Genomic DNA, 26,783 nt, shown 5'->3' with positions numbered 1-26,783 from the left:
TCGCTAATGTCAAAATCATTACGTTACGCTTGATGTAGCCCCACAGTGAGATGACAAAACACAACACACGGTTCAGTTTCGGTTTTCTCGTTTCTCGTTAGTCGCGTTCCGTCGGTTTCTCTCGTCACTTCGGTTTTTTTCGCCGCCCGTACCGTACCGTGCGCGTACCGTCGCATGTTCCGTCGGTTGCTTGGAAACCGTCGCGTTTGTTGTTGCCGTTACTGTTCTTGTTGTTCGCGTTCCCTTACGCCGTACGCCGTCGGACGGGGCTTCCTCGCGTTGGTGTTGGTGTTTTGAATGATCCGCCCGCCCCGTGCGCGGTTCGGGGTCGGGGCCTTTTTTGTCCGTACCCCCGTTTTACCTGTTTGCAATATTCGCAATCAATTCTCGCGTTCCGAGTTTCGAGAGTTTCGAGCCGCTCCAGAACCGCGCGTCACACGTAGCAGCTGAAAGGTAGAGTGCGGGCTAAATTGAGCCCCTTTTCCGGTGTTGCCCGTGCTGGCCAAGTGCTCGGCGGCCGGCGGCGGTGGTTCTAATTGGATTAGGGAAACCACCTGTGCCCGAGCGGTGGCGCAGAGGGTTATGCTTTTCGCAACACGGCGTGGCGCGAGCGAAGGGAGAAAGTGCATTTCGTGAAAATGGAAGGCATTCGTCGCCGATCGATCTCAGCAGCCTGTTGTCGTCGTCGTCATCGCGGCGGCAACATAGCGGTGGCGACAGCATAAAATCAGAGCAACGGCCGCGATCGAAAGGAGTGTGCCAAAAACGCGATCCCGACGGGCGTCATTTGGAGCTTTCGGATCGATCCCGCTGCTGCAAGGGGGAGGGCCAGTGCGCTGTGTGTGGGGTCACTCGGCCTGTGCGTGTGCGTGTGCGTGTGTGTGTGCGTCGCTGCTGAGGGAATCGCCAACCGAACGGCATAGAAAGAGAGAGCCAATAGAAAAGAAACCGAAAGAACCGAGCGCGAAGGAGAGCCAAAGAATAAGAAAGAAAAGTGGTTTTGCCTGCTCGATCTTGTCGGCGCGATCGTGGTCCGTTCGTGTGCCCTTGTGTGTGTTTGTGTGCGTGCGTGCTTTCTGCTGGTCAAGCCTCGGCAACCCTTCTTCGCCTGCTGGAAGTAGCAGCCCCGAAGAACGGGAAAAAGTGGCTCGCGGCTCGCGGGTCTTGCGCCCGCCTGCATCGGGTTCTGTCCGCCGTGAGAGATTGTGTGCGCTAAGTGTGTGCGCCCTAAGTGTGCGTGATCTGTGTGTGTGTTTGTGTGTGGGGTTTGGGTCGCGCCAAGTCAAAGTGGAGTGTTGTTCCGTCGCTCGTCTGGCGGCTCGGGACTCACGTTTTTATGCTCACGAGTACGCGAAATTGTCGAGGAAAAGAGAAAATCGAAAAGCGGTGGGCCGAAATCACGGGCCTACTGGGGGCGGCGGCGGGCGGTGTGGTGCCGTTGCTTCTGGAACTGTCCATCGACGGGCACCGCCACTCCGGGCCTTTCCTGCGTGGTCAACCACCAATCGACTTGCAGGAAAGAATTTTGTGTGACGTGTGACGAGCAGCCAGCCTGGCAAAAGGGCGCAACCCCCTTTCCGGTGCCATTCTCCTCCGGCCACAAGGATCCGGCTTTTTAGGATCGAGCGCCTCAGCTTCTCATTAGGCAACGTCAGCGGACGCAGACACAGTCTCCGCTTCCCCGGGCGTCACTTCTAGATGGTGGTCGAAGGCGGCGGCCGAACAGCGAGCAGCACCCGATAGGACGTCGACCTTAGGCCGTTGGAACGGACCAGAACCCGCCAAAATGTTGCGATTCCTCAGCCGACGGAAGGGGCGCAGTGCCGCCCCGGACACGGTGGACAGCCAGATCAAGTCGCAGCGGATTCCGACCAACAAAAACATGGTCCCGTGCCGGGTGATCTTGCTGGACAATACGGACCTGTCGGTGGACCTTACGGTGAGTAGCGGCGAGCAGCAACGCCCAATGCCCCCACACGAAACGACGTAGGGCAAATATTTGTCCGATGATGGCGGTACGCACAACGATAAGATAAGCAACGTCGGTTCGATGAGAGGGTGGACCATGGCCGGACGATGGGGACCACAGCCACACACCGGGAAGGTGGCCTGGTGGCGATAAAGTGGCCCATATTTGCCTTGTACGGCAAGCGATCGGCAGTCAGCGTACACATCCTGTGTATTGTGATTGGGAGGCCGCCGAATGTTGCCAAAACTATTCTCAAACACTGCAGCGGACAGACGAGACCCAGCCATTAAGCTTCTGATAACAGTAATTATTTGCATTTTGCCGTAAGGTTTTCCGTTTTGTATTTTGCTAAATTTTGTTTACTCTTTCAGGCGAACTGTTGGCAGTAAGCAAAATTAGAATGAGTTTCTGGTTTACGAGACTGATGCACCTATTAGCGGAACTCGTTGGAGCTAATTAGGTGTACACAGGAACATCATGTTTGGTGCGTTTAGCATGCACGCGTCGGGTACGGTGCGCCGCCGCCGCCAGTGCTTTTCGTGCTTAAAAATCGTGCACACCGCTCACCGAATGTTGAACACGGTGTTTCTATAAGCGCTGTTGTTGAACCGAGCTATTAATGGAAAAATATGGTGCATTGCATGTTGCCACCCGGGTTTCGGTCGAGTTCGATTGCTTCGTGGCCGTCGGTACCGATTCACGCACCGCAGCGACCCGCAGCCCGTAGGGTTCGCGCTCATTGAAGACGAATCGAAACGCGCCCACCGTTAATTGCCGCACATGACCTTAATGTTGTCATGGCGTTGCGGCATTCATAATTTATTCGCATGCGCCGTGCGCGCGTTACGGCAGCCTCGGTCGGTCGCGAGGCGCGATGAGACACAACACACTGTCAAGGCAGCAGACGCTCGTGGACGAGTTGCACTGTGAACGGGGAACAGAAACATTAAAAAACCGGCAGCCCTTGCAGTGGAGCGAAGGCGACGGCGAACCGTTGGGCGGCCATGCCCGCCTGGCCGGCCAGAGTTAATAGCGAACTCGGAACTAAGTGGCACTTGGCGTGCGTGCTGTGTGTCGCGCGGAGGTCGACGAATGTTATCGTTCACTGGAATGCAGGCCACTATCTCGGGGAAGAGTTCTGCCGTCTGCGCTGTGGGGCAACAAAGCGGCCCCAACAGCCGGGTGTCTGGTGGTCTGTCTGTCTGTGTGTCCGCAAGCGCGCCTCACGCTGCTTTCTCAAGGGCAAGAAATGTGTAGCCACATGCCGCGGTGGTGAGTTCGGCCAACAAGCACGGCTGACTAAATAATTACCCTCCGCTCCGATATCAATATGCACGTCGGCACCGTTTTACTTTGTATCGCGGCTGGGCTCCGGAACAAGTGAAGAGACGATCGATTGATGCCCAACCATTCCGATAAATCGCCCCAACGGGATTACCAAAAGAGCCTAGGGAATTGTACGAACCCGGGTTCGCCACTTGGATGCCGTTGAAATCTTTCCCTCCCTTTTAACGACCGAAATCTTTTACGGCCAGCGTTTCTATATTCCATTTTTTGGTTTCCGTTCGGCCGGCCATTCAGTGGGGTCTGGTTCTCGAATGATTAGCACGTTGCAGCCACACGGTGTGTGACACTCTGTTTACCGACCGGCCGGTGGGTTTTCCGTTTAGCGGCTACCGCCGAGATCCGTCCGTGGTTACGTGTTCGAATTCTTCGGAGGGTTTACACATCTTGGCTCCTTGGTTCAGCTGCCCCTCTCCGTTTGGGGCTGATGAAAGTTTTCTCGCTTTCGGTGTGTGCGTGATGCTGCGTGAGATGTTGCGTAAACCGTTAGCCCTTTTTCGACGTTCTTTCCATCGATCTCGGGTCCGGGTGGTGTGCGGCAACCGTCGCAAATGCGTGCCGGATCTGTTTGCGGCCACCGTGGCTGTGCGGTTGGATTTTGTTTGAGCCACGGCGACACGTGTCGCGCATCGCACCAACGGGGATAGCTGCAAAGGCTGGGTTAGATTTAGTTTCGTGATGGGCAAAGATGATGGAAAACGCTGCGCCCCGCACCGCGAATGCCCACCAACCGCCGTCATTCACTGTTGTTTTATTTTTAGGTTAGGTTACGCCGGGTTAGGCCAGAAGATGATGGGAGGAAGTAAGCGATACCAGGCCCCCTCACCGTCGATCGGGCTGAGTGTTGTCATCGTGTCGACGGCACACATCCGCAACAGCGTTTCCCCCCAACAGTAAGGAAGGCACACCATTTCCCTGTCGGCGCCGCTCACCTATGGGAGCTATTTTCCGAGCCGTTGGAACAGTGGGAATGAAAAAAAAACGAAGAGAAAACAATATCAAACCACGGCCCTTCGTCTCGCACGTCGATTGCGAGAATAATAACAGTTTAATTGCCGCCGGCGTGCTGTTGGTTTATTAAAATCTCAAAAACCCATTTTCTTCCCCGCGGTGCTGCTGGGGGGGCGCCTTACGTCCCCGCTTCCGGTGTAAGTCTTTTCGGTTTCCCGACACCATTCCCCGAGGGTGCCCAGGGGGCGTTATCTACGATGGTTGGGTGGCGCACACCACATACAGCCCCCTTCAGGGCCGATGATCCTTGGCCGGCGGAGCCTCGCGCTGTTTCCCAGGCGTTCATCGACGCATTCCTCTCGGCATGACTCCGAGAGCCCGCTTTTAATTAAGTTAAGACACGCGGCTGGCCAGAGGTGTGTGTGTTGGGCCGCGCCCGTGTTTGGGATGATAAGCGCCTTGAGCGGCCGCCTGCATAGTTCCCAGCTTCTTTGGCGCTTGGTGTTTGGACAACTTCATCGAGGTGTCCCATTTACGCTGCTGCTCCAAAGAAGCGAGGTGGCTTATGCAACGCACTGAGAGCCTCCGGAGCCTGGGAAGTGGCTGGCAAACATCGGAGCCCGAAATGGGATCAGCCAACTTGGTGAAGGCGTAATGAAGCTCTCGACGAGATCGATCCCAGCCCAGGAGTGCCGTCGATCGGTTGCGCTTCGTTAGCGCGGCGCTAGTACCGTAGGAATGCAGACGCTGGCATTGCTGGCTGTGGGGATTCAATTTCGCCAATTCCAACGATCGAAAGTGGCGTGTGCTGTGCGTGTGTTTGTGTGTTTGTGTGTTTACTTTTTCGCAAACTTGTTCTCACAGTACCGACACTGGCCCTCGCCCTGGGAAATCCGTGTCTGCCTTCAACGATCTGTTTAATTAAAACGATTTCACAAAAATTATATCAACGTGCCAACCATCGTGGCAACATTGACGAGGTAATTGCATTGTAACGGAACCCCAGCCCCCAGTGAAATCTGCTGGGTTTTGGTCTCGGCCGGTGTGACTAACGGTGACAAATATAGTATTAGACGGCTGCGCGTTGGTTTCTCGCAGATAACAATCGTGGGCTCTCGTTACAAAATCCATTACCATTTTCTCTCGATTGTGTTGTGTCGCGAAGGGGGTGGCCGCCCCAAGATCCACCCGGTCGGTCGAGACTGACGAGGTCAAAGTACATCAAAATCTTGGCCGCGGTTCCCCGCTTATCACGCACCTGCCGGCGCCGCGCTAATGCATTCGCCGAGGCTTAAAATTAGAGGCATTAAGAGGAGCTCTGCAACCCGGCGAGCGGTTGGCTGCACGGCGGGGACGCACCAACGGATGTGTGCGGATGTGGGGTGTGCCCGAACCACGGTTTCCATTTCCGGCGCCGGGGCCAGCGCACCGCGGTGTCTTCACAATGTATTCCCTCCACAAAAACCGAAACCCTGCCGAATTCAATGCAACACGAAATATGGTAATTATTATTTCCATAAGTAGAAAGCTGGGGTGGCTCGGGCCGGGGACAGCTGATCGGCACCGGCGGGGCCTCCAAAAACGCGGAAGTGCGCACGCGGCCGCCAAGTGTATCATTTGTTGGACGTTTTGCTAAGCCTCGCCCGCCGGTCGGCTGTTGGCTGAAGGTCCATTTTCTTCGAGGTGGCCGCAGATTGCGCGGATGATTAAGATGATGATGATGGCGGCGGCCAGCCAGCCTCGTGCGGTCCGCCGCTTCCGGTTCGCGGATGATGCTTTTCTCTCACTCTAAATGCAGTTCCGAGAGGCAGTGGTGTGTCGGTAATTTGGCGAAATCAAATCAAAGGCCCCCCCCCAAAAAAAAAAAAAAAAACGGGGGAACCTTCTTTTCTTTGCGGTGCCGTTGTGACCACACCAACAACCAACAATAAAAAACAATATTCCGGTGGCGGTGCCCGTCGGGACGCACTCGAGCGGTTAATGTGGGGCCGTTTAGCGGCCGGGAAAGCGCGGGCGGGCCGGCCAACCCGGCCAGCCAGCGAATCATAATTATTTCTTCACTTTTGATTTCTCGACCTCATGCTTATTAAATGCGATTTCCTTCGGCCTTTTCGGTGGGAGGCCAACGCAGCAGTCGCGTGCGGAGAAAACATTCCTTTTTTTGTGGCCTAAAATAAAGTAATTTCAACACAAGATCAACGGTCAGCAGCAGCCGTCTCCTGCTTGGCCACACACGCGGAAATCAGCGCGAAGGCGCGATTGCTTTTACCGCGATTGCGCTCACCACATCAGCCGGACTTACCGGAATTGCGGTGCCGCGAGCAAAGGCGCAACTGCGAGGACTGCGTCTTTCAAACTGCGGCGAAGCTGTAATGTGGCCGTTTTTTTGGAGCTAGCCTTCTGCGCACGTTTTGGTTCGCGCGCAGTAGAAAGTGACGGTTGTTGGTAACATTTGCTAATGATGGCACCTTTTTTCCTCTCTCTCGGAGAGCTTACCTTTTATTTTTCTTCGATTGGCTACCGTCGCCTACTTTGGTGGTTTTTTTCGGACTGATGAAAAATCTTGATAACCCAGCGCAGGCATCATAAAATTACGACGGGACAAAGACACACCGCGGCGCACGATATGCATCGAAGCTACCTTTGAAACATTGCGGAAGGTTAGCCAAATTAAAAGTAGAAATCGGGGATTGCCAGAGCTTACGTTTTACTGCTCTACGCGTTAAATTCGTCCGATTTTATCTTGGTTCATATGAATCCGAAGTTTAAGTTGAAGTAACACAATATTGCAGATAGTGGAGCTTCAAGAGAAAATGAAGAGCTTATTGGGTAGCAACACCAAAGTATTTATATCAGAAACATGTCGACTGGGGATTAACATTACTTTATGACATTAATTCATTTCAAATTCACTATGACAAAAGAAAAGAGCAAGAAAACAATAAAGCTGCAGTAGACACATCTCTGTATTTAGTAGTTTGCGAAACACTGTCACGAATAAATCACTGTTTACTGTTTGGTTGCTAGTCTTACTAGGTGCTACATCGACGTGTACACCACATGAATTCTTATCGCCCAATGTCCGCTTCAAGCAGTCATCTGTGAGAACTCTACCCAAGACTATTCCCATACGCGTATGAATATTGTTTGTAAAATATGTTAATGTTCCTCCCCATTGGATTTCCATTCCGATGATGATTCAACAGTGATGCAATGAACGCGCTGGTGCACTATTCGACGAACTGCGACTCATCGACGGATGACGAATCCTCTTCCCGATTGAACTCTAATCAGCATTGGAATTGTGTTAAAATTAAATTAATTTGAGCGACAAAATCAGAAAATTTGTTACTCTTCACGGAAGCGCACTAAATCCAATTCCAATGGTCGACAATACAGTCCTCAATTTTTGGTGAGTGTAACATTACGGATCATCTGATCCGTTTCTTCGTAAGCTTCTTCGATCGTCCGCGGTCGAGTCCCGCGTATTGTTGCTCTTACGGACCGACTTCTCCCTTTCTTCGTCCGACACTGGTCTTCTCTTCCGCGAATTGGTGGGCAAATGACGCTCGTCGATGACGTCGTCCTGTGACCAACACCAGTGCGATCGACATTCAGCGCAGCGCAATGGGACCTGGTGGCCTGACAAGATCTTCGAGCGCTGCTTGGTGGCTTGCTGGCCAATGTGGGTACTCGTTGTTCGCACAAACGGTGGCTGCACGCCATTTGTAATGGGAAACCTTTCGCGGGAAAAAAAACTCGATCGCGCTCAGGAGCAACCACAGACACCGCTCGCGGGCGAGAGTCGCACGAGTCGCGGTACTCGTAATGGAAACAAAGATTCCGTGGGCTTTGTGACTACCACACCACCACGCTCTAGTGCGGCTCCTCTGGTGAAAGGGTGCGCGGGGAAAGGTGGCACATAAAATCACATAACCTCCTTTCGACTTGCGTTGTGCTGCGTGTGTTGTTGTTTGTGGGGCCTGCGGCGTTACGGTGGTTGTTGTTGTTGGCTGTCCTCGCAGACTGTTGAAACCACAAACAACGCTCCAGCTCCGGTTCGGGACGGGGCGGGTTCCGTCACCCTTCTTCTTCGTGTGGACCATTTCCGAGGAGAGTGTTCTCGAGCCTTACTCGAGGCTGCGCAGCGTCTGTCGAGTGTCTGATTTAAGGGAGGTCCGTGTCGATAAGTTCAGTCGCGGCGGGCGGGCTTGTAGATGGAAATAAATAAAGGGTGACACTCGCTAACTAATGTTCTCGGCGGTGGCCGAACAATAACGGGATGATTTTATGAATGTTTGCTGCAATCTCTCGCTTTAGCATCTACTTGGGGTTGCCTCCGGTCAACTTCTTTGTGCCTGTTCGTTCCTGCTAAGAAATGTGTCGTACTGACAATGCAGATTTTCCAAATCATTTAAATCGACCAAAATGATGGAGATAAAAGCCACAAAGAGCTGGTGCAAAATTTTAGCCCAATGGAATGATGCGACCTTTTTTGCGACCATTTTTTGATGCTTTTGCGAGGCTTATACGATAAAGATATCAAGATATAGTTTTGTATTACAGAGATGTAACACATGGCTTGAAAAGCCTCGGGCTCAACACATACTAGTCTTATTGCATTCAGCGCCTTTTTAGTTACTACTAACGTTCAAAGGAAATAAACACGGTCTGGTCCGTTCTTCTAAGATTAAAAAAAAATTCAACAGAAAGCTATTAAAATCTCACGATATTCTCCTTATAAGTTTGAGAGTTATTGATCTCTAGAATGATACTACTTTTGTTATTTTCGAAATAATGGATCGAAAACAATTTCGTGTCTTAATTTTACGTTGCTTCTTAATGGGCAAAATATCGTTCAAGCGAAGTGATGGCTTGAAAACTGTCATAAGGATTCTGCTCCATCAGAAACAACAATAAAACATTGGTTAGCTGACTTCAACTGTGGTCGTAACACCAGAAAGCATTACAAAATCCACAATATCGTTTTGAAACGAAAAGTAAAGCTGCGTCAGTTGGCTGACATTGTAAAGATGTAAAAAAAATCGTGTTGGCTTTATATTGCAAAGTGGCTGCCGGTTTTTCTCACTGTTGATGAACAACAAAAACGGGTTGATGATTCTGAACAGAGTTAACACGCACCGCATCGCATAAGTCAATCAGAACCATAGCAAAATTACATGAATTCAACATCGAGTTGATTCCACCAGATTTTACTTCCAGCGATCTCAAACATTGACTGTTGGTAGACTTCAAACGAATTCTCAACGGTAGAAAAATTCCGCTCGATGAAGAGGTTTCTGCTGAAACTGATGCCTATTTTGAGGCAAAACAAAGTATTGAAATGCTATAGCGGCTCCGGATTGATTGTGTGGCTCTTGATGGAAATTACGTTGATGAATAAAACAAATTTTGACCCGTTTTCTTTCTTAAGCCCGAGACTTTTCAGCCCATGTGTTTAACGTATCAATAGGTGCTGGCATAGGCATGGTGCTTCTCCTGAAGATTGCAGTGGATGTCCCTACTGCAGATTCACGTGCAAGATCGTGTCACATGGTACTCTAACCCCTATAAAAATTAAACAAATCTTTGAAATGACATTTGATAGCAAGAAGTAAATTACAACTAACACGCGGGCCATTCGCATGCCATGAAGGTTTAACCCTCAAGTGCGTATCTTATAAAACAAACAATTCTTCTGAACGACGTTCTGGGCCAACTTCAGCATCTGCGCCACGCTTTATCTACGGCTTGCGTTTCAAAACTGTCCCCGAGTGTCGCGCGTGAAAATGGGTTTGAATAGTCCGTGGATTCCGTCATCGTCGTCGTTGCGCGTTGCACACTCTCGAACTCTGTGTGCTGCACTTTTGGGGGAGGCGCGGAACTGAGGCCGGGTGGTGCTTGGTTTCCATTGCTTCGTCGCGCACCATTTGACATAATTTGCGGTGAGCTTACATAAGTGCAGCGCGCGACCACACAAACATTATCATTGTTGACACTCCACTATCGGCGAGGGGGCTCTGCTGCTGCTGCCAGACCCGCCAACCACCGGAGCCGAGTCGCTCCGAGAGCCGTTTCCCGTTTTTGGCCGATACGCGACAGTTCGCGGCAACGTGTGCCGTTTGGTGCTACGAAAATTCACACAGCATTTGTAACTAATCATCGGGGGTTGGTGTGTTGGTGGTTCTCGGTGAGTTTTACGGCCGTCGAGGTGATGGTTATTGCATATTCCGCTCGTTCAGCCGATGGTTCGACATGACAGTAGATGATGAATTTTCCCGCGCCACGCACACCGTTAATAATCGTTTGCTGTTTGTTTGACACGGTGCTTTTTACTGGTATCGGATAAGGCACTATTGTTTGGCACGTGTTTTGGGGGCACCGCCACAATTCACGGCATTGTGTTTACTGTTGAGCCTTCTCCCAAATCGAGTGCTTACTAATTTTACTAATGTGCATCTTTTTGTGAGATATTAGGTCGTCTAAAAAGAAATCCATTATTTTTCCGGTAGGTGCCTTTAGTGATCGATATCTTTTGAAGTGTCGATTGTAGAGTTTCAAGTTTAGGCTCGATTTAAAGCTGATACTTTACACTTAAACATTTGTTTTTGTTTATTTGTTCCATTCGTTTGTGAGTTACAGGGTGTTAACAATGGAGGTCAACGAAGAGAAAATTCGGTTTGTAAAACCAGACTCGTCTTCGAAAATGTCGATAAAACCACCTAAATAATCAAAGTTGATCGGCATGTTGGTAATCGTAGCTTCGCCCAGGAGTTAAAGTTTAAACATCAAACAGCACTTTTAGCCAAGCGGAACGAAATCGACCCATTTCTTTAACGGGGATGAGAAATGGGATACATACAGTGGTTCCCGAAATTAACTTTAGTTCAACAACACAAAAGATTTTAGGAAATGTGAGAATTGAAAATTTGCTTTAGTCAATCAAGTGTCAATCAAAAACATAAAATAAGATGTGTAAATTATATTTTTACTGTATTTAGGGATGATTGATACAAGAGACAAATTATGGTCAAACATATTTACAACAAGCCAAATTTCTCTTCGGCGAAATTAACTGTAGTATGCTTAATGCAAGGCTCTTCAGGCAAGGCAAGGCTAATACTTCAGGCTTGTGGATTGCCTGAATAATACCCTGCATTGCCATAATATCCTGTGGTGCGGAGAAATCTTCACCAACTTCTTCATTCATGAATGTTTTGGCTTTCATCAAGTTTTGGCCAGCTTTCGAGTCACCATGACCAGGTAAGGTCACAAACTTGTAGCATTCGTGTAAATAATGCATCGCTGGATCAGAATGCCGTTGTAGTTTGTTTCTTAATAATGATTCAGGTCCCTTATAGCAGAAAATTTCAACTCCTTATAATGGGAGGTGAATCATACCAAGGATTCATCTCTCTAAAACAGCTTTTGTCACAATAAGTGAGGTTTCAAAGCATGCAGATTGTAAAACACCGTTCTTTTTTTGAGTTGGCCATGGTTAGGTGCAGAATTTTGTTTAAAACAAGGTCAGATTTGTCTACATGCTATAGACTACGTCGAATGATATGTACGGAAGGGAGTTGTAGACGTTCTGATTTTCGTTTTCGGCCAATATATTAGGCGAATTGAGAAGGGTTTGTGAAGCAGATATTAAGAATACGTTTTTTAACTCGTTTTAGTGTTGATTTCTAGCGGCCACAAGCTTTAATATGATGAATACGATCTTCATTTTCATACAGCTTGATTATTGCTGCCGATTGCTTGCTCGCTTTAGTCGAAAATAGGTGCAATATCCCTATTATTTCTACCACTAATATTCAAATTAAAAACTAATTTACGTTATTCATTGGTTAACTTGCGATATTTAGAGGGTTATGCCATATTACAAGCTGAGAAACAGCATAATGTCATGTGAATTCTTCACCATGCGTTTCTAAGCTTTAATTTTGCATTTGGAATATGTGAAAATATAAAATATCACGTTATTTATGTTCAAAAATTTAAAAAAATGGACTCTAGTTGTTTTATTACCGAGCCCAACGAAGGCAATCGGCGTGAAAACTGAAAACTTCAAGCTTCGAACATAAACTAAGGTTATTTTCGCCGTGCTCAAATTGACCTATGGGTACAAATGGCCGCATCAGTCTACTAGATTACATCTTAAGCTTACAATGATTACAACGATCGTGGTCTAAGCGTGGTGAAACATTTAAACCGGTGGTCAAACCAGGACTAACGGCCAGGAAGGTTCTACTAGGTATATGGTGGGATTTGAAAGGCATCGTTTATTATGAGTTGCTTCCATGTGCTCGAACACAAAATTCAGATCTCTACTGTCAATAGGTGCTCCGTTCGAAGCTAGCAATTGACCAGAAACAATCAGAATTGTGAAAATGGATTACTTTTCAGCCAGCGTAATATTTGTAGGGAGGTTGAAGATCGAGTGGTCACGACACTTGCCACACATTGCACAGTGACACAGACACTTCGGAAGATACAACGCAGCGGTCGGCACCTATGATGGAGTCATTCAAACGATTCTAGTTCACTTTGGGACTGACACATGCTGACGGCGAGGAAAAAGCGATTAAGTCAGCGAAAATGCCTCACACTTGCATACACACCCAGCACAGCACCTCGCGTCGCACGAAGCACGCAATAAACTGACTTAAACCAAACGACACGGTGACGTCAGCGCCCCCTGTAAGCCACGCGGATCTCGCGGCGTGCGGCGGCGAGGAATGCTGCGATGGACGAGCATGATACGCCCCTTCTGTTTGACCCACGATTTGATAGCGCAAGGGTGCGCATGTGGCCCCGGGGTCCCCGAGGTCCAGAGGGTGGACAATAAAACCCTGATGACGGTGGATGGCTGCCCAGAGGATGACTAATGAAACGCGGAGCGTTCGAAAGCGAAACGATCGCGATGCGCCCAACGTTGTCGTCATTGTTGTGCCGCGTACGTGTGGATCGACTGGACGGCCACACCGATGTAGGTCATGAGAGAGCATAATAGTGAAGCGCGCACACCGCGTCCACCGTCCAAATATGTCCACCATCGCGTCGACGACGTAACACTTCCGTCACCTGGCTCGGGGCAGGCCGTGGGGATCAAGTGCGCCGCGCGCAGTACGCTTTTTAGTCTCGGGTCTCGTCTCTCACATTGACATTGACCATCGACGAAGGTTTTTTGGTGGATCTGTAGTGTTCGTGTGTACAGCACTGTTTAGGCCCCCTCACGCATACGCAAGCATCATCCTCACTGAGGGAGGGATGTGTCGGAATTTTTATGCTCTCCACCGGCCAGCCGGCCGGGTGATTGATGGCATTTGGGAGGCGCAACATCGTTCCGGCCGGTGGTCAGTGGAGTCCCCACACAAACCAGCTCGTTCCGCCCGAGAGAGGTGCCTTGGTGGTGTAAACGAAAGCGGGCGGGAAAGAAAAGGGAATTGATGATAAGTGGGGCCCCGGTGGTTTTCGGGTGGTTCTCTGGTTGGTGGGCGGGCATAGAGTCCCGCTTTGGGTCATGTTTTTAGGGGTGTTGGGGTGCATTACCGAGGGCTGCTTTTGGGAATCCCGTGGCCTCGGAAATGGAGCACCAGAGTGCCAGAGGAAGGTTTTAGTGGTTCACATTTTCTCTCTCGTGCTCCGTCGACCGGCAAACGGGTTGGCCGTGGCCGCCCCTGCTGACCAACCACTTTCCTCCGCGTGTTGTGGAGAAACAGGAAATGGAAGCCAATTAAGACGGTGCCGGGGGCAGGGGTAGTCTCGCCGGTTCGAAGTCTTCGGGAAGTCTTCGCGGAAATGTACGATTACTTGGGAGCGATGGCGTTGCGTTTCCCGCTACCCCGTTTGCTGACTGACGGAGGAGAGGTCATTAAGTGGTGCGACCGGGAGCGGGCAAGCCGAACGAGAAAACTATCACTTTCGCACGCGGTACTCGGGGTTTGACCTTATTTTTGCCTCAACGGTTGTGGCCCTGTGCACCTTCCGAAGCTATGCTTCCCTTCCGGAGCGCTCCGAGAGATGCATTTGCACACCGCCGACACCGTATCTCGGCCACACGGGGGACTTGCCGGGCGGGCTGGGACCTGTACGTGCTTTCTGAATGACGAAGCGTGGTGGCATTCTCAAGGTGTAGCCCTCACACCGGACCGACAGGTGGTCGTCGTCGTCGTTGTCGTCGTCGTGCTTTGTAAAAGGTCAAGAGAAATCCGACGGCAGGTATTTGCATTTTGTCGTGGTGAATAGATTTTTATGGGTCAAAGATTATGGTTTTCTTCGTTCGGTTATGCCTCTGCCCGTGCCTCACTCGGTGCGTGTTCCGGTTGTGTGAAGCATACCGGAGCATGTCCTGTGTAGGTACACGAATGAACTTCTACGTGATTGCTCGTTGCTACCTGCGGAACGGAGAACCACCGTTCGATGCCATAGTGTAACGAACTAATTTAGAAATGCACCGATTGGAGGACTCCCTTACGGTTTAGTTGTCTGGAAAGAAATTTATTTCAGAATTTCATTTCAACTTAAGATAAAATCTGAAATATTATTTATTTTAATGGATTAACGGATGTAGAAAAGGTGACATAGTGAAGTAAATTCGATTGTAAGAGAGGAGGAGAATTGACATATTGTGATATCGTATCATTTGATGGTCTCAAAAATACATTTTTATCGCTCATCATCTAATGTTTTCATTAATAAAGTATATCTATAGCAAAATATCTTACTGCAAACATTTAAGTTATGGCAGATAATTTTTGAAAGCGAAAAACGTGATGTTCGGTTACTAACGGTTTGAAAGCCGTCTTCGCGAAGCAAAGGTTGCTAGGATGATGTCACATGCTTCACCAAATTCAAAACATGTTTAGGCGCTAGGCCACGTCTTAACATTGAGAACCAACGCTGCCTTGATCAACGAGAACAGGGCTGTTGAGGTTTTATATTCTATTAATCCAAAATACTACGACCTCGTAATGATTTCTCACAATATGATTCTTCTTAATAAACACACGTTATTTGCATACGCAAACGTTTGACTGTACAAACGGTTTCCTAACGCATCGACGTGTACTGTTGGATTGGAACAAGATTGATAGAAATAGAAAAAAACAATACGTTTTAATCATTAACGGATCATTACCGTGTAGTGGCTTCTAACAATGCATACGGCACCGCGTGTGCACGGATCGCGAGGGATCGGGGTGTAATTGAGAGCGGCAATCAGCGTGTGACCCTCTTCGAAAATACATACACACATACAACACAACACAACACCAACAATAAATAGCGAAACACTATTAAACTCTTTCGCAAGCCTCTCGGCCCGGCCGCTGCGGGGCGAAAGTTTAATTGCACTTTCTTAATCATCCCGGTGGCGCGCGCCTGCACCCTCTCGGCCTGAATCTTCTTCCCTCATCACCGTGTTGCTCCTCTTACTCTTGGATTCGTGAAAACGGCATTAATGCATTGCTCTTGTTTTTCTTCTTTTCTCTATTTTCGGTCCTCCAATTATGCTGCGCAGAAAAAAGCGATGGCCAGCGACCTGTACGAGCAGGTTTTCTACTCCCTCGATCTGATCGAGAAGGACTACTTCGGGCTACAGTTCACCGACGCGAACAACGTGAAACACTGGCTGGACCCGACGAAGGCAATTAAGAAACAGGTCAAAAGTGTGTATCGGAAAAGGAAGACGGTCGCTACTGCGGCGCAGCTACTAATTGCACAATCAATCGCTTGCTCTCTGCCCGATTCGTTACAGTCGGTCCACCGTACACGCTGCGGTTGAAGGTGAAGTTCTACTCGTCGGAACCGAACACGCTGCGGGAGGAACTGACGCGCTACCAGTTTTTCCTGCAACTCAAGCAGGATCTGCTCGACGGACGGCTCGAATGTCCGGATCCGCAGGCGGCCGAGCTGGCCGCCCTGGCGTTGCAATGTAAGCTAAATGGGCGGTTTTAGAAATCGCCTAGAAATCTCACCTTATCTCTCGTTTTTAGCCGAACTGGGAGACTACGATGAGACGGTCCATTCGGCGGCCACCGTGTCGGAGTTCCGCTTTGTGCCGAACCAGACCGAGGAACTAGAGTTTACGATACTGGAGGAGTACAAGAAGTGTCACGGGTTGACGCCGGCCCAGGCGGAAACGAGTTTCCTCAACAAGGTTAAGTGGCTGGACATGTACGGTGTCGATATGCACACCGTTTTGGTACGTTTGGAGAGCCAGAGAGAAAGAGATAGGTAGGCGGCTGATGTGGGGTTATTGTTTTATTCTGCAGGGAAAGGACGGTTGCGAATATCACCTGGGGCTCACGCCGACCGGAATCCTCGTGTTCGAGGGCATCCAGAAGATTGGGCTGTTTTTTTGGCCCAAGATTGGGAAGCTGGATTTTAAGAAGAAGAAACTGACGCTGGTCGTCGTCGAGGACGATGATCATGGACGTGAACAGGAGCACACGTTCGTGTTTCGGCTACACAACGAGAAGGCCTGCAAGCACCTGTGGAAGTGTGCGGTCGAGCACCATGCGTTCTTCCGGTTGCGAGCCCCCGTCAAGGGTCCGTCGGCGCGGCAGAACTTTTTTCGCATGGGTTCCCGCTTTCGGTACTCCGGCAAGACGGAGTTTCAAACGACGCAACAAAACCGGGCCCGACGCACGGTCCAGTTCGAGCGGCGACCCTCGCAGCGTTTCGCCCGCCGTCAGTCACACGTTCTCCGTGAGCGCCAAAAACAGCTTCCGGTGGGTCTCGGAACGGATCAGCAACAGCAGCAGCCACAGCAGCAACTGCAGCCGCAACAGCAACCATTCAGCAGCGCGGCCACTGCCAGCTGCTCCTCGGATGAGGCACAGCACTCTACCTCCGGTACCTCGACTCCATCAGCGAACACGGTGATCCACAATCAGCGGCCGGGCTCAGGAAGTAGCACCTCCGACATCGCTCTCGGAGGGCTGATGGGTGTTAGTGGCGCTGGATCAGGAATGGTGGGCACCCTGGTCAACGGAAACATGCACTCGCTCAGCTCGAACAAGTCCATCTCCTCCAACGAAGACGTTGCGTCTTCCTACGCCGCCAGCAGGTTAGGTGGTTCCTTCGGAAAGGCCGGTTTTTCGCACGCTGCCAGATTCGACGAATTTTCCGTAACGTCCGCTGCGGTCGCGGCGGGCAAGGGTTTGCCGGTCGTGGAACACGAGATGAGTACGTTCGGTGGTGGACGATTTGGTAGCAACAGTGCCACACACCACGCGGGCGGTTCGTTCGGAAAGGCTTCGATCAGCTCCGGGTTCAGCATCCACACGACAGCGTCCTCCTCCGATCGCGACAGTCAGATCGACACGCTACTCAAGTCGATCGCCAAGGATCCGTCTCCCTCGCTGCACGGCGTAGAACTGAACGATGCTAGTAGCTTTAAGATCACGATCAACAAGACGTCTGAACTAGAGACGAACAATGATACGCTGAAGAAGCTGGCCTCGGGCCACGGTCCACCGGAGAAGCCCAACAATCAGCTGAAACTATCGAACAGTGCGGCGGCAGCGGCCGGGGGCGGTGTGCCGCTGCCTCCCGGTCAGATGAAGTGCAATATTTTGAAAGGTAAGCCAAGCGCGTCACTAACACACCCATCTCACCCGTTGTTGTACGCACGCGTTGTACGCGATCATCATCCGTTCGCTGCCGTGGGCTTTTTTGACTAACGCGGGATCACCTGCCTCGCCTTTGCAGCACGCGTTGAAGAGGAACTGAATCCGAAGCTTACTAATCACCAGCTGTACGTGCCGAGCCACGATGGCGTCGGCGGCCCGGAGTCACTAAACGCGGCGACGTTCGTGTCGGTGGTACGTATGAATACTTCCTTCGCCGGAAATTCGAAGGCATCACAACGCTCGACTCTCTTATTTTTTGCACCCAAATTAAAATCCATTTTTTCCGAATCGAAAGGGGAGTTTTCGTTGGTCCTGGGACTGATGTTTTTTTGTTTAAGTTTTTTTCTCACCATTTTATTTGCACCGAATATTAATTTGCTCTAAACGATCACTCCATTCATACACGCACCCAATGGAACATCCAACTCTCACACTCATGAGTGCACTGAATTGTCAAAAACGACCAAATTCAAGGAAGATCATCCGATCTAGGGACAATGCTTTCTTACGGCCAAAGTAAATTGCGTATTTTGTCACAACATTATATTGGAAATATTGCTAAATGTCGAGCCATTAGAAGAATATATTACTGTCAATAGTTTAGAGAAAACAAAAGGCGAGTTGCGGTGGACACAAGCCTTCTAGTTCCACTCCACCGTCGGTTTGCTTGACAAAGCTGTAAATTAGTTGTATGTTGAACGACATGTGTACGTTTTGGTTGTCTGATGTTTTATGTTTTTGTCTTATTTTTTTCTTTTTCTTTCATAAATCCGCATCATAATCTCACCGTCGGTTTGTCCCCATTTATGCTACCGTTTGTAAAATACGTATCCCTTCGGCATGCTTGTGTATGTATGTGTGTGTGATTATTCCTTTGCGATCTCTGCGCTACTCTTTGTGTGCTTGTGTATGTCGATGATTGTCGTCCGTTCCGATCACTTCTGTACAAACTGCCCAATCTGCACAACAATGAACCACGTTATGCCAATCGTGTGGTGTACATTCGTGTTACTTTTGGGTGGCACGGCGAAGGGTGGCGATAAGCTAACACTAAACCTAACCGGTACGACGACTCCGATGGCCGGCAGTGGCCATACGACGGTGACGACAATGGTTGCGGTATCGCCCACTGCTTCTGTGCCCGCCGGAATCCATCAGCTCCCGGCGTCAGCCATGCTAGCCTCCACCACCGTTACACCGCTGGGGAGCAGTGCCGTCGTCGGTGGAGGAACTCTAATCGCACCAATCGGTACCACTAGCACCGGTAGTAGCAGTATCGGCAGTAGCAGCAGCGTCGAATCTCCTACTCTGCCATTTACGAACGGAATCGCCGCCCTACCGGCACCATCGCTCACGACCGACACCGTAACGGTGACACACTTTTCCGAGCAAAAGGGTGGTGTGGTTGAGAAAATTAGCGTCCCATCGATCGCGGCTTCACTTGATGCGATCGGTGGTGAGCCTACGGACGCGACGCAGATCCTGCGCAGCAATGCCAACAATCCGTTCCTGAACATGTCCAGCCTAGCGTCTCCGATACGCTCGTCGACCAATCCGTTTCACAATCTGTCCACCGGGTCCTGCAACTCCAGCTCCGGTTCGCCCACCATTCTGGTGGAGGACGAGTCGATTGAATATGTAGCCGGAGCGAGTGGTGGTACGAAGGAAGCGTCGACTAATGGCACCGCAACGGAAAGGATTTTGTCCCCGGTACTAGCTATGCCGGAGTTCAAAAGCAGCAACCCCTTCAAGGTGGACGAAGACGAACATCGGCAGCCATCGGTGGCCCCGGTCAGAACCCCGGAACCGGAAATGCGAGATGCATCGAAAAAGCTCCAACCGTCATCTCCGTACGTCGTTATCACGGGCAACGGTGAAGAGGTAGATGGTAATGATGGTGGTGAGGCAAGAAAGGGTAGTCCCGCTGCCACCATTACCACCATCAGCACTGCCACGGTGCCCACGGTTGGCACCGGTGGCACGGCTATGAAGGTTTGTTAACGTTTTTTTATTCCCTGTTTTCGAAACGTAGAAACGTTCATTAGCACTAACAACCTGTCCGTTTTGCCCATACCACAATCTTGGTGAGACTTTCGTGTCTCCTTTGTGGGAAGGTGTGAAGTGGGCAAATAGTAAATGTGGGTAAGTAAGCCCTCCACTAACAGAACCGGATTGATCTGGGATTTTATGAAACTCGTTCAAGCACTTTTTCCGTTTGATATGGACACTTTCTTTTATCAACTTAACAGTTTGTCCCGATAGATGCGCACCGCTTGTTGCTAGTTTTTGTTAGGTGTATTGGGTTTTCGGTATGCTTACTACATTACGAGTCTACATATTCTATGTCTCATAGCCAGTATCAATGATTGATTTCTCGTATCTGATCAAATAGTTCATGAACTAACGTGCTCAAGACTTCCTCAACTCAATTAAACGTTACGCCATCTGTTTCTTTCTCACACAGGAACGCATTAAGGAGAATATCAAACCATCCGCGATGGACATATCACCCTGGCTGGTATCGTCCGAGGTGGTCACTGGTTCGATGAAACCACCCAAGGAGGCAACGATTATCCGGAAATCGGTCATTACAACGCAATTGTAACGAATCGTGTCGAAACTAGTTAACAGGCGCTTCGTCGTTGAAGTCGTTGAGCTGCTGCATTAGACTAAAAACGGGAAGACGGAACTCGAAACAGTTTGAATCGATACAATTTATTTGGTAGACATAAAATCGATAGCATGCAATATTCGTACTTAAAACCGTCCTTTGGTGGCTAATTACGGCAGAGAAGTGCCAAACAGTAACCGAATTGGGTAATGATAAAGCAGAAAACCTTCCAGCTGCAAGAGTTCAGCATATGTCTATTCTACTTTAGTGCACTGGCAATGTTTTGGACTTGTTTTTGATGTGTTCCAAATTTGCGGTGCTCTCCAGCTATATTATGTCGTTCACTTTAGTTTAAAGCCAATAGTTTGTGCACCGTGTTTGGAAATGTGAAGGCAACGAAAAATAAACAGTGTATTATTAGTTGTGATCTCAGTGCACATTCCGATGTGGTCCGATGTCGGTCGAATGTTTGCTTCCACCGTCCCACCGGGACACGTATCATTCCATGCTCGCCACAACACCTAGATACTGAAGGATTATGATTTAAAACAACGAATTTTAACACATAGACTAAACACAGCATTTTGACGGCGAGTTGAGCGATAATCTTGCATTCCTCACCTACTGTAAAACATCGAATAATCGTGAATTCATATTTTATGTTAACACTTCCCCGTATCATTGTTGCCCTCGGCCGCTTCATTCAGAGTCTTGCATTTTGTGTGCCGCGCTTAGGGGGTGTCGGAACTGTGTTAGGTCATCGTTGGTGGAGAAACTGCATTTGCAAACGCCTGGGTGCTGGATCCGGTTTTCGATAAAATGGTTCGTATGTTTACCATTTTTACTGCCACGCGCCGATTGCAGCGAATAATACGTTTGGAAGCAGAGCGTTAGGAGTTTAAACCAGAAGAGAGAGTTAGAAAAATGAATTATGTTTAAAACCCATACATAGTAACATGTGAGTGCCTGTGTGAACGAAAAAGACAACACGAGCTTCCGAAAGAAGCGTTTCGTGGAAAACAGATTTTAATGCCTGACCGGAAGGTGTTTGCTAGTAAGGAATTTATTCGAATTGTTGAATAAAAATGCATAACTTACATCGGTTGGCTCATGTTGTGCTTTGTTTTGTCGTTATGTGTAACTTTCTCTGTTTACATTTTGGCACGTTTCTCCGGCGATATTTCTTTATCGCATGTCGATGTTCACTCCTTAATCAAGAAAGCATGTGATTTGATATGAGAAGAAAATAAGTCACTTGAACAATAGGCAAAAAATCGCGCAAAGGTTATTTTATTTATTTTACGGTTATTTTGAACGGTATTCCAGCGCCACCTAGCCATCTATTTGCGGAACTACGATGGTTCTTTTCTCGGTTCGGGTGCTGGATGTCGACAAAGTCGACATAAGTCATTTAATGTTTTGTTTTCGCGATTAATTAATTAATTATTTTTACATTTTATCGTTGGTTGAGTACAGGAAAGGTGCGGGAATGCTTTATGCATTGCCACGCACTGCGGGACCGTGTGGCGTTCTCCCGCGAGACCTAACCACTCGCCTAGATTCTCCATTCTCCTTTGGTGATCATTGTTTCCAGTTTTTCTCCGAAAGGTTTGACTAAGGCCTTCATGTCGTGCCGAGGCAAACGACGATCGAGTCATTTGTCTCTCCCCTGACATTAGAGATATCAGTCTAGTCTCTGAGTGCATATGCACTTGGCTTTTTTCGCCAATTGAATTGGATTCAAGATCCAATGATCGCTTTTAGTTGATTGCCCTTGGCACGGTCCTCTTAGTTGTCGGTCCATCTCTTGTTGGCGGTGGTCCAGCAGAAGCCTGTGTGGTTTCCTCAGAATCCTCAGGTTTCGCTTCGGTTTTGGTGCTGCTGAGTCCTTAGATGTGCGCATCATGCCAAACAAAGCGCATCATGGCAGTGGTTCCATGTTCTCGCGTGCATTCACTTTTTTCCGAAATTGGCCAGATCCCAGAATGCTGCACACATTGAACTCGTAGTTGTCGCTTTCTACGCCACAGTACCGAGGAGATGGCCTGCGACCGGGCGTTGGTTGTTTTAAACCACTCTTTGCATACGTATCAAGCTTTGTCAAGCATTCGATGTCAAGCCATAAAGCCAGATCGACCAGAGACAGATAAAGCCAGGTCGCTAGGACGGACGTCAGATAGCTCAGATAGCTCCAACGGACATCTCGTTTGTGTGCAGCATGTAGCTGGTAATTTGATATCAAATGAGGAGTCAGATGTAAATGTATGTAAGGTTTATCATTAAAGCGGATTCCTTTTATCTATCATAAACGTACCTAAACCTTTATCCTAAATACCATACCTTTATCCTAGATAAACGATTGAAGTAAGTATAAGTATTTCTAAATATTTTCAGATGAGTTATTACTCTTTTGTCGTACTCGTGGGACCATTATAGGTCAGTTACGTCGCGGTCCAAAGGAACCTTGTAACGCGGCTGGCAAAACAACATCAAAACGAAACACAGTTGTGGTGTAAAAATAGCATTCCGCAAGCCAATAAACAATGTCCAACAAGCAAACTAATGTTCGAATTGGCCGCTGAGTGATGGTTTATCCATGTTTTCTTTCGATTGATAAAGGCGTTCTGCTCGTGACGTAATCCATTCGCTGATTGTAATTATCCAGCGAGAAAGAGCCCTTGGGTTCTACAACAGTTGTTGGAAGTGTGGGAATGTTATCGTTTCCCTAGGTAGACCGTTCCGATGTTACGATACAATGCTGCCGATCAACCCCTTTACACCAATACTCCAGTACTGAGTCGAAGATAAGGCAGTACTGAATCGAACAATTATCGCGAGACTGTTGTTGGACGATGATAGAAACTAAATCAAACGGTCAAATTGGCGTGTGATTAACTGTGACGCTGGCGAGGATTGCGTAACTCACAGACTTTCAGACTTCCATGTGTGCTGTGAAAATAGCAGTAAAGGTTGCTAATTACTTAGCATGTGTGTTGTATGAGATGAGATGCGTTTGACTGTACTTTTGGCGATGGTTTTTTAAATTAGAATTTGCAAAGTATATTCATTAGGGCCAACAGAAATGGTAAAATGGAAACAAACAGACAATATTTAATACAATCTATCATTGGTTCAATTTTATGATCTTTATGATTGCCAGAGATAAGTTGGCCAACAATCGGAAAGATTACCACGTGTCGTGTGGCGCGATTCCAGGGGCCCAAGAAGCGCACAAATACGTGCACAGATCACGTAATGTTCCGGTTGGGCAATCGCAAACGGTCTCGTTTTCCATCTGTCGTGCACTGGACCGTGATATATCCGCAGCCCGGCGCTGATGTCTGGGTGGAAAAACTGGCCATCAAACCGTTTTCCCGGTTGCCTTTGTGACGATTGTTTACAAACAAATGGTAATGAATCGAATGTCTAATGAATCACGGTTAACAGGAAGTTGCAACGCCGGAACAAGGGTTGCCTCTGGAACCGGCTGGGTCATTGCAGCCCAGGCGAAAAAGGTGGCTTAGCGTAGCGTAGATAAGAGTTACGGTGAAAAATTTGAAGGTAAAGCAGTCAACAAAAACGGCCACTCATCGTCCGCTTATCGGGCCCTATCTGATCGGCGGCGTGCCGCCGACGGTTCGAAAATGCACATCGCCAAATATGGTATCGATCGGGCGTGTGGCGATTCATTGACGAGGAATTCCATGGCGCCAAAACCGACCAGTATCCGCTCGGGTGCTCGGTGTGGAAATTCTATTTTCATCCACCGGTCTGCAATGGAGGCGTGTTCCGCAACCGCACAACAGGTGCGTGGCGGGAAAACTCTCGACTCGCCAGTCTCGCCTCGCTCTTGGAGCGTGGCAGGGGCACACGTCGGAAGAGCCGAGCCACTGGGCACACGAAAATAGAATCGATTGGCCAGAAGCGTGGCCAACACGAAAGCCGGTGCAACATACCCCGCCGTAGTCCAACTTGAATGAATGACGAGTTTGTTATGATGCCCGATGTCAAGAGCTCCGGGGACTGGGGACATCAATGACTCACAGGACGCTGCATTAATTTGCAGCGCTATCAAGCTGTGGTTCACACTCGGCACCACTGCTCCGGAGACTGTTGGGAAGATGTATGCGCTTCGGAAAAGTTCGAGTGCGGAGAATGTCGGAAAAACAGAACCCCACGTGCTCGGACTGAAGCAGTTCAGGCGGTGGTGTTCGAGAAATGTTTTGCATCTGGCCCTTTCGCGTTGCCTTTTATGGAATGCGCGTGCGGCACCGGCCACTAGGCGCCGGGACGTTTACGGCTTCACTCCTTTGGCGCACGCCTGGTACAGCGTTCTCGTGGAACGTGTGACTGTGGTCGTGTACAGTCCACCCACGGAATGAATTCCACGCGCTTTTACGCTCCGCTCCGTTTCGGTTTCGAGGGGTCCCATGGCCATTGCTTTACGTACGGCCGGCTCGGCCGAGTATTGCGATAAGGTGTCGCGAGTGACGCGAGCGAAAATGATATCGCACCGATAGCACCACAATACGCTCGAAGGGGCATGACGTGTGATGATGCTTGAAAAACGCCAAAGCCCCACAAATACCGATATCGGGACGCACGGGTTCCGGCTGAATCGAAGTGACTGATAACGAAATGGCTATAAAAGGTCTAACAGTCACAGGTGTCGAGTAGATCATAGTATACATTGGCAAGGCATTTTACCGCTCGGTTGCTCGGGGCTTTCTAGGCAGTTATCGTCTGAGTGCTGATTCGAACGGTTGTTGGATATACTGCGAAAATGTGCGACGAAGAAATTGCAGCGCTGGTCGTGGACAATGGATCCGGCATGTGCAAGGCCGGTTTCGCCGGGGACGATGCGCCCCGGGCCGTGTTCCCGTCGATCGTTGGCCGCCCGCGGCACCAGGGTGTGATGGTCGGTATGGGCCAGAAGGACTCGTACGTCGGCGATGAGGCCCAGAGCAAGCGCGGTATCCTGACGTTGAAGTACCCGATCGAGCACGGCATTGTAACGAACTGGGACGATATGGAGAAGATCTGGCACCACACGTTCTACAACGAGCTGCGTGTGGCTCCGGAAGAGCATCCAGTTCTGCTGACGGAGGCGCCCCACAACCCGAAGGCCAACCGCGAGAAGATGACTCAGATCATGTTCGAAACATTCAATACACCGGCCATGTACGTGGCAATCCAGGCGGTACTGTCGCTGTACGCTTCCGGCCGCACCACCGGTGTCGTCATGGACTCCGGAGACGGTGTCTCGCACACGGTCCCGATCTACGAAGGCTACGCCCTGCCGCATGCTATCCAGCGGCTGGATTTGGCCGGCCGTGATCTCACCGACTACCTGATGAAGATCCTGACCGAGCGTGGCTACACCTTCACGACTACCGCGGAGCGTGAGATTGTGCGCGACATCAAGGAGAAGCTGTGCTACGTGGCGTTGGACTTTGAGCAGGAAATGGCCACCGCCGCTTCATCGTCGACGTTGGAGAAGTCTTACGAGCTACCGGACGGACAGATCATTACGATTGGCAACGAGCGGTTCCGCTGCCCGGAGGTACTCTTCCAGCCGGCTTTGATTGGCATGGAAACGTCCGGTGTGCACGAGTCGGTGTACAACTGCATAATGAAGTGTGACGTCGATATCCGCAAGGATCTGTACGCGAACACGGTGCTGTCCGGTGGCTCGACTATGTACGCCGGCATCGCCGACCGTATCCACCGGGAAATCAACGCCCTGGCACCGAGTACGATCAAGGTGAAAATCGTGGCACCGCCGGAGCGCAAGTACTCGGTCTGGATCGGTGGATCGATCCTGGCGTCGCTCTCTACCTTCCAGCAGATGTGGATCTCCAAGCAGGAGTACGATGAGGCTGGACCGTCCATCGTTCACCGGAAGTGTTTCTAGGAAACTGCTGTTACTCACTCAATACTTGTGTAAGCTGCGTTGGTATTAAAATAAATTTTGCTATTAACAGCGATTGAAATATTTCGACATTATGATTTGAGTCCTCTGGGTGGGTAGGGCTCGTTCGCACTGGTCGCACGTAAATCCGATTTTCCATGCCGTATTCGGCCACACAATCGGAACACAACGAAGCTGGGATGAGCCGGGTACGTGTGTGTGAACCTGTCGAGCTCGGGAGAAGCGGTTCGCATGCGCAGCGTTTTTCCGAGCGCGCAACTAGAAGCCCGAGCACCATCAGCTGAGCTCTCGGCGCGAAGGGTATAAATATTGGATTACGGGAAATCCAATTAGCTA

At 49.6% G+C, this 26,783-nt stretch overlaps 2 protein-coding genes across 2 annotated transcripts; both read left to right on the top strand.

Annotated features, from left to right (window-relative positions):
* The first annotated feature begins 1,814 nt into the window (after positions 1–1,814).
* On the top strand, positions 1,815–21,588 carry LOC131208685 (band 4.1-like protein 5). Its single transcript, XM_058201502.1, has 7 exons — positions 1,815–1,939; positions 15,789–15,936; positions 16,026–16,202; positions 16,264–16,472; positions 16,543–17,854; positions 17,984–18,096; positions 20,369–21,588. Exons 1-7 carry the CDS (start codon positions 1,883–1,885, stop codon positions 20,507–20,509), a joined length of 2,157 nt encoding a protein of 718 aa, XP_058057485.1. The 5' UTR covers positions 1,815–1,882; the 3' UTR covers positions 20,510–21,588.
* Positions 21,589–25,205: 3,617 nt separating this feature from the next.
* LOC131209673 (actin, cytoplasmic A3a-like) lies at positions 25,206–26,489 on the top strand. Its single transcript, XM_058202790.1, has one exon. The coding sequence runs from the start codon at positions 25,299–25,301 to the stop codon at positions 26,427–26,429; it is 1,131 nt and encodes a 376-aa protein (XP_058058773.1). The 5' UTR covers positions 25,206–25,298; the 3' UTR covers positions 26,430–26,489.
* The last annotated feature ends 294 nt before the right edge of the window (positions 26,490–26,783 follow it).

The sequence above is a fragment of the Anopheles bellator genome, chromosome 2 (genome assembly GCF_943735745.2).
Source record: "Anopheles bellator chromosome 2, idAnoBellAS_SP24_06.2, whole genome shotgun sequence".
NCBI lineage: Eukaryota > Metazoa > Arthropoda > Insecta > Diptera > Culicidae > Anopheles > Anopheles bellator.
Note: the sequence above shows the minus strand (reverse complement) of the source record. Positions and strands in the feature narration are given on the sequence as shown.

What these genes read in the sequence shown, in the direction of transcription:
- LOC131208685 (XM_058201502.1), top strand. Translation starts at nt 1,883, where the DNA reads ATGGTCCCGTGCCGGGTGATCTTGCTGGACAATACGGACCTGTCGGTG. An exon ending in TCGATATGCACACCGTTTTG is followed by an intron (nt 16,473 to 16,542) that starts GTACGTTTGGAG and finishes TTTATTCTGCAG; the next exon opens with GGAAAGGACGGTTGCGAATA. An exon ending in GAAGTGCAATATTTTGAAAG is followed by an intron (nt 17,855 to 17,983) that starts GTAAGCCAAGCG and finishes TCGCCTTTGCAG; the next exon opens with CACGCGTTGAAGAGGAACTG.
- LOC131209673 (XM_058202790.1), top strand. Translation starts at nt 25,299, where the DNA reads ATGTGCGACGAAGAAATTGCAGCGCTGGTCGTGGACAATGGATCCGGC.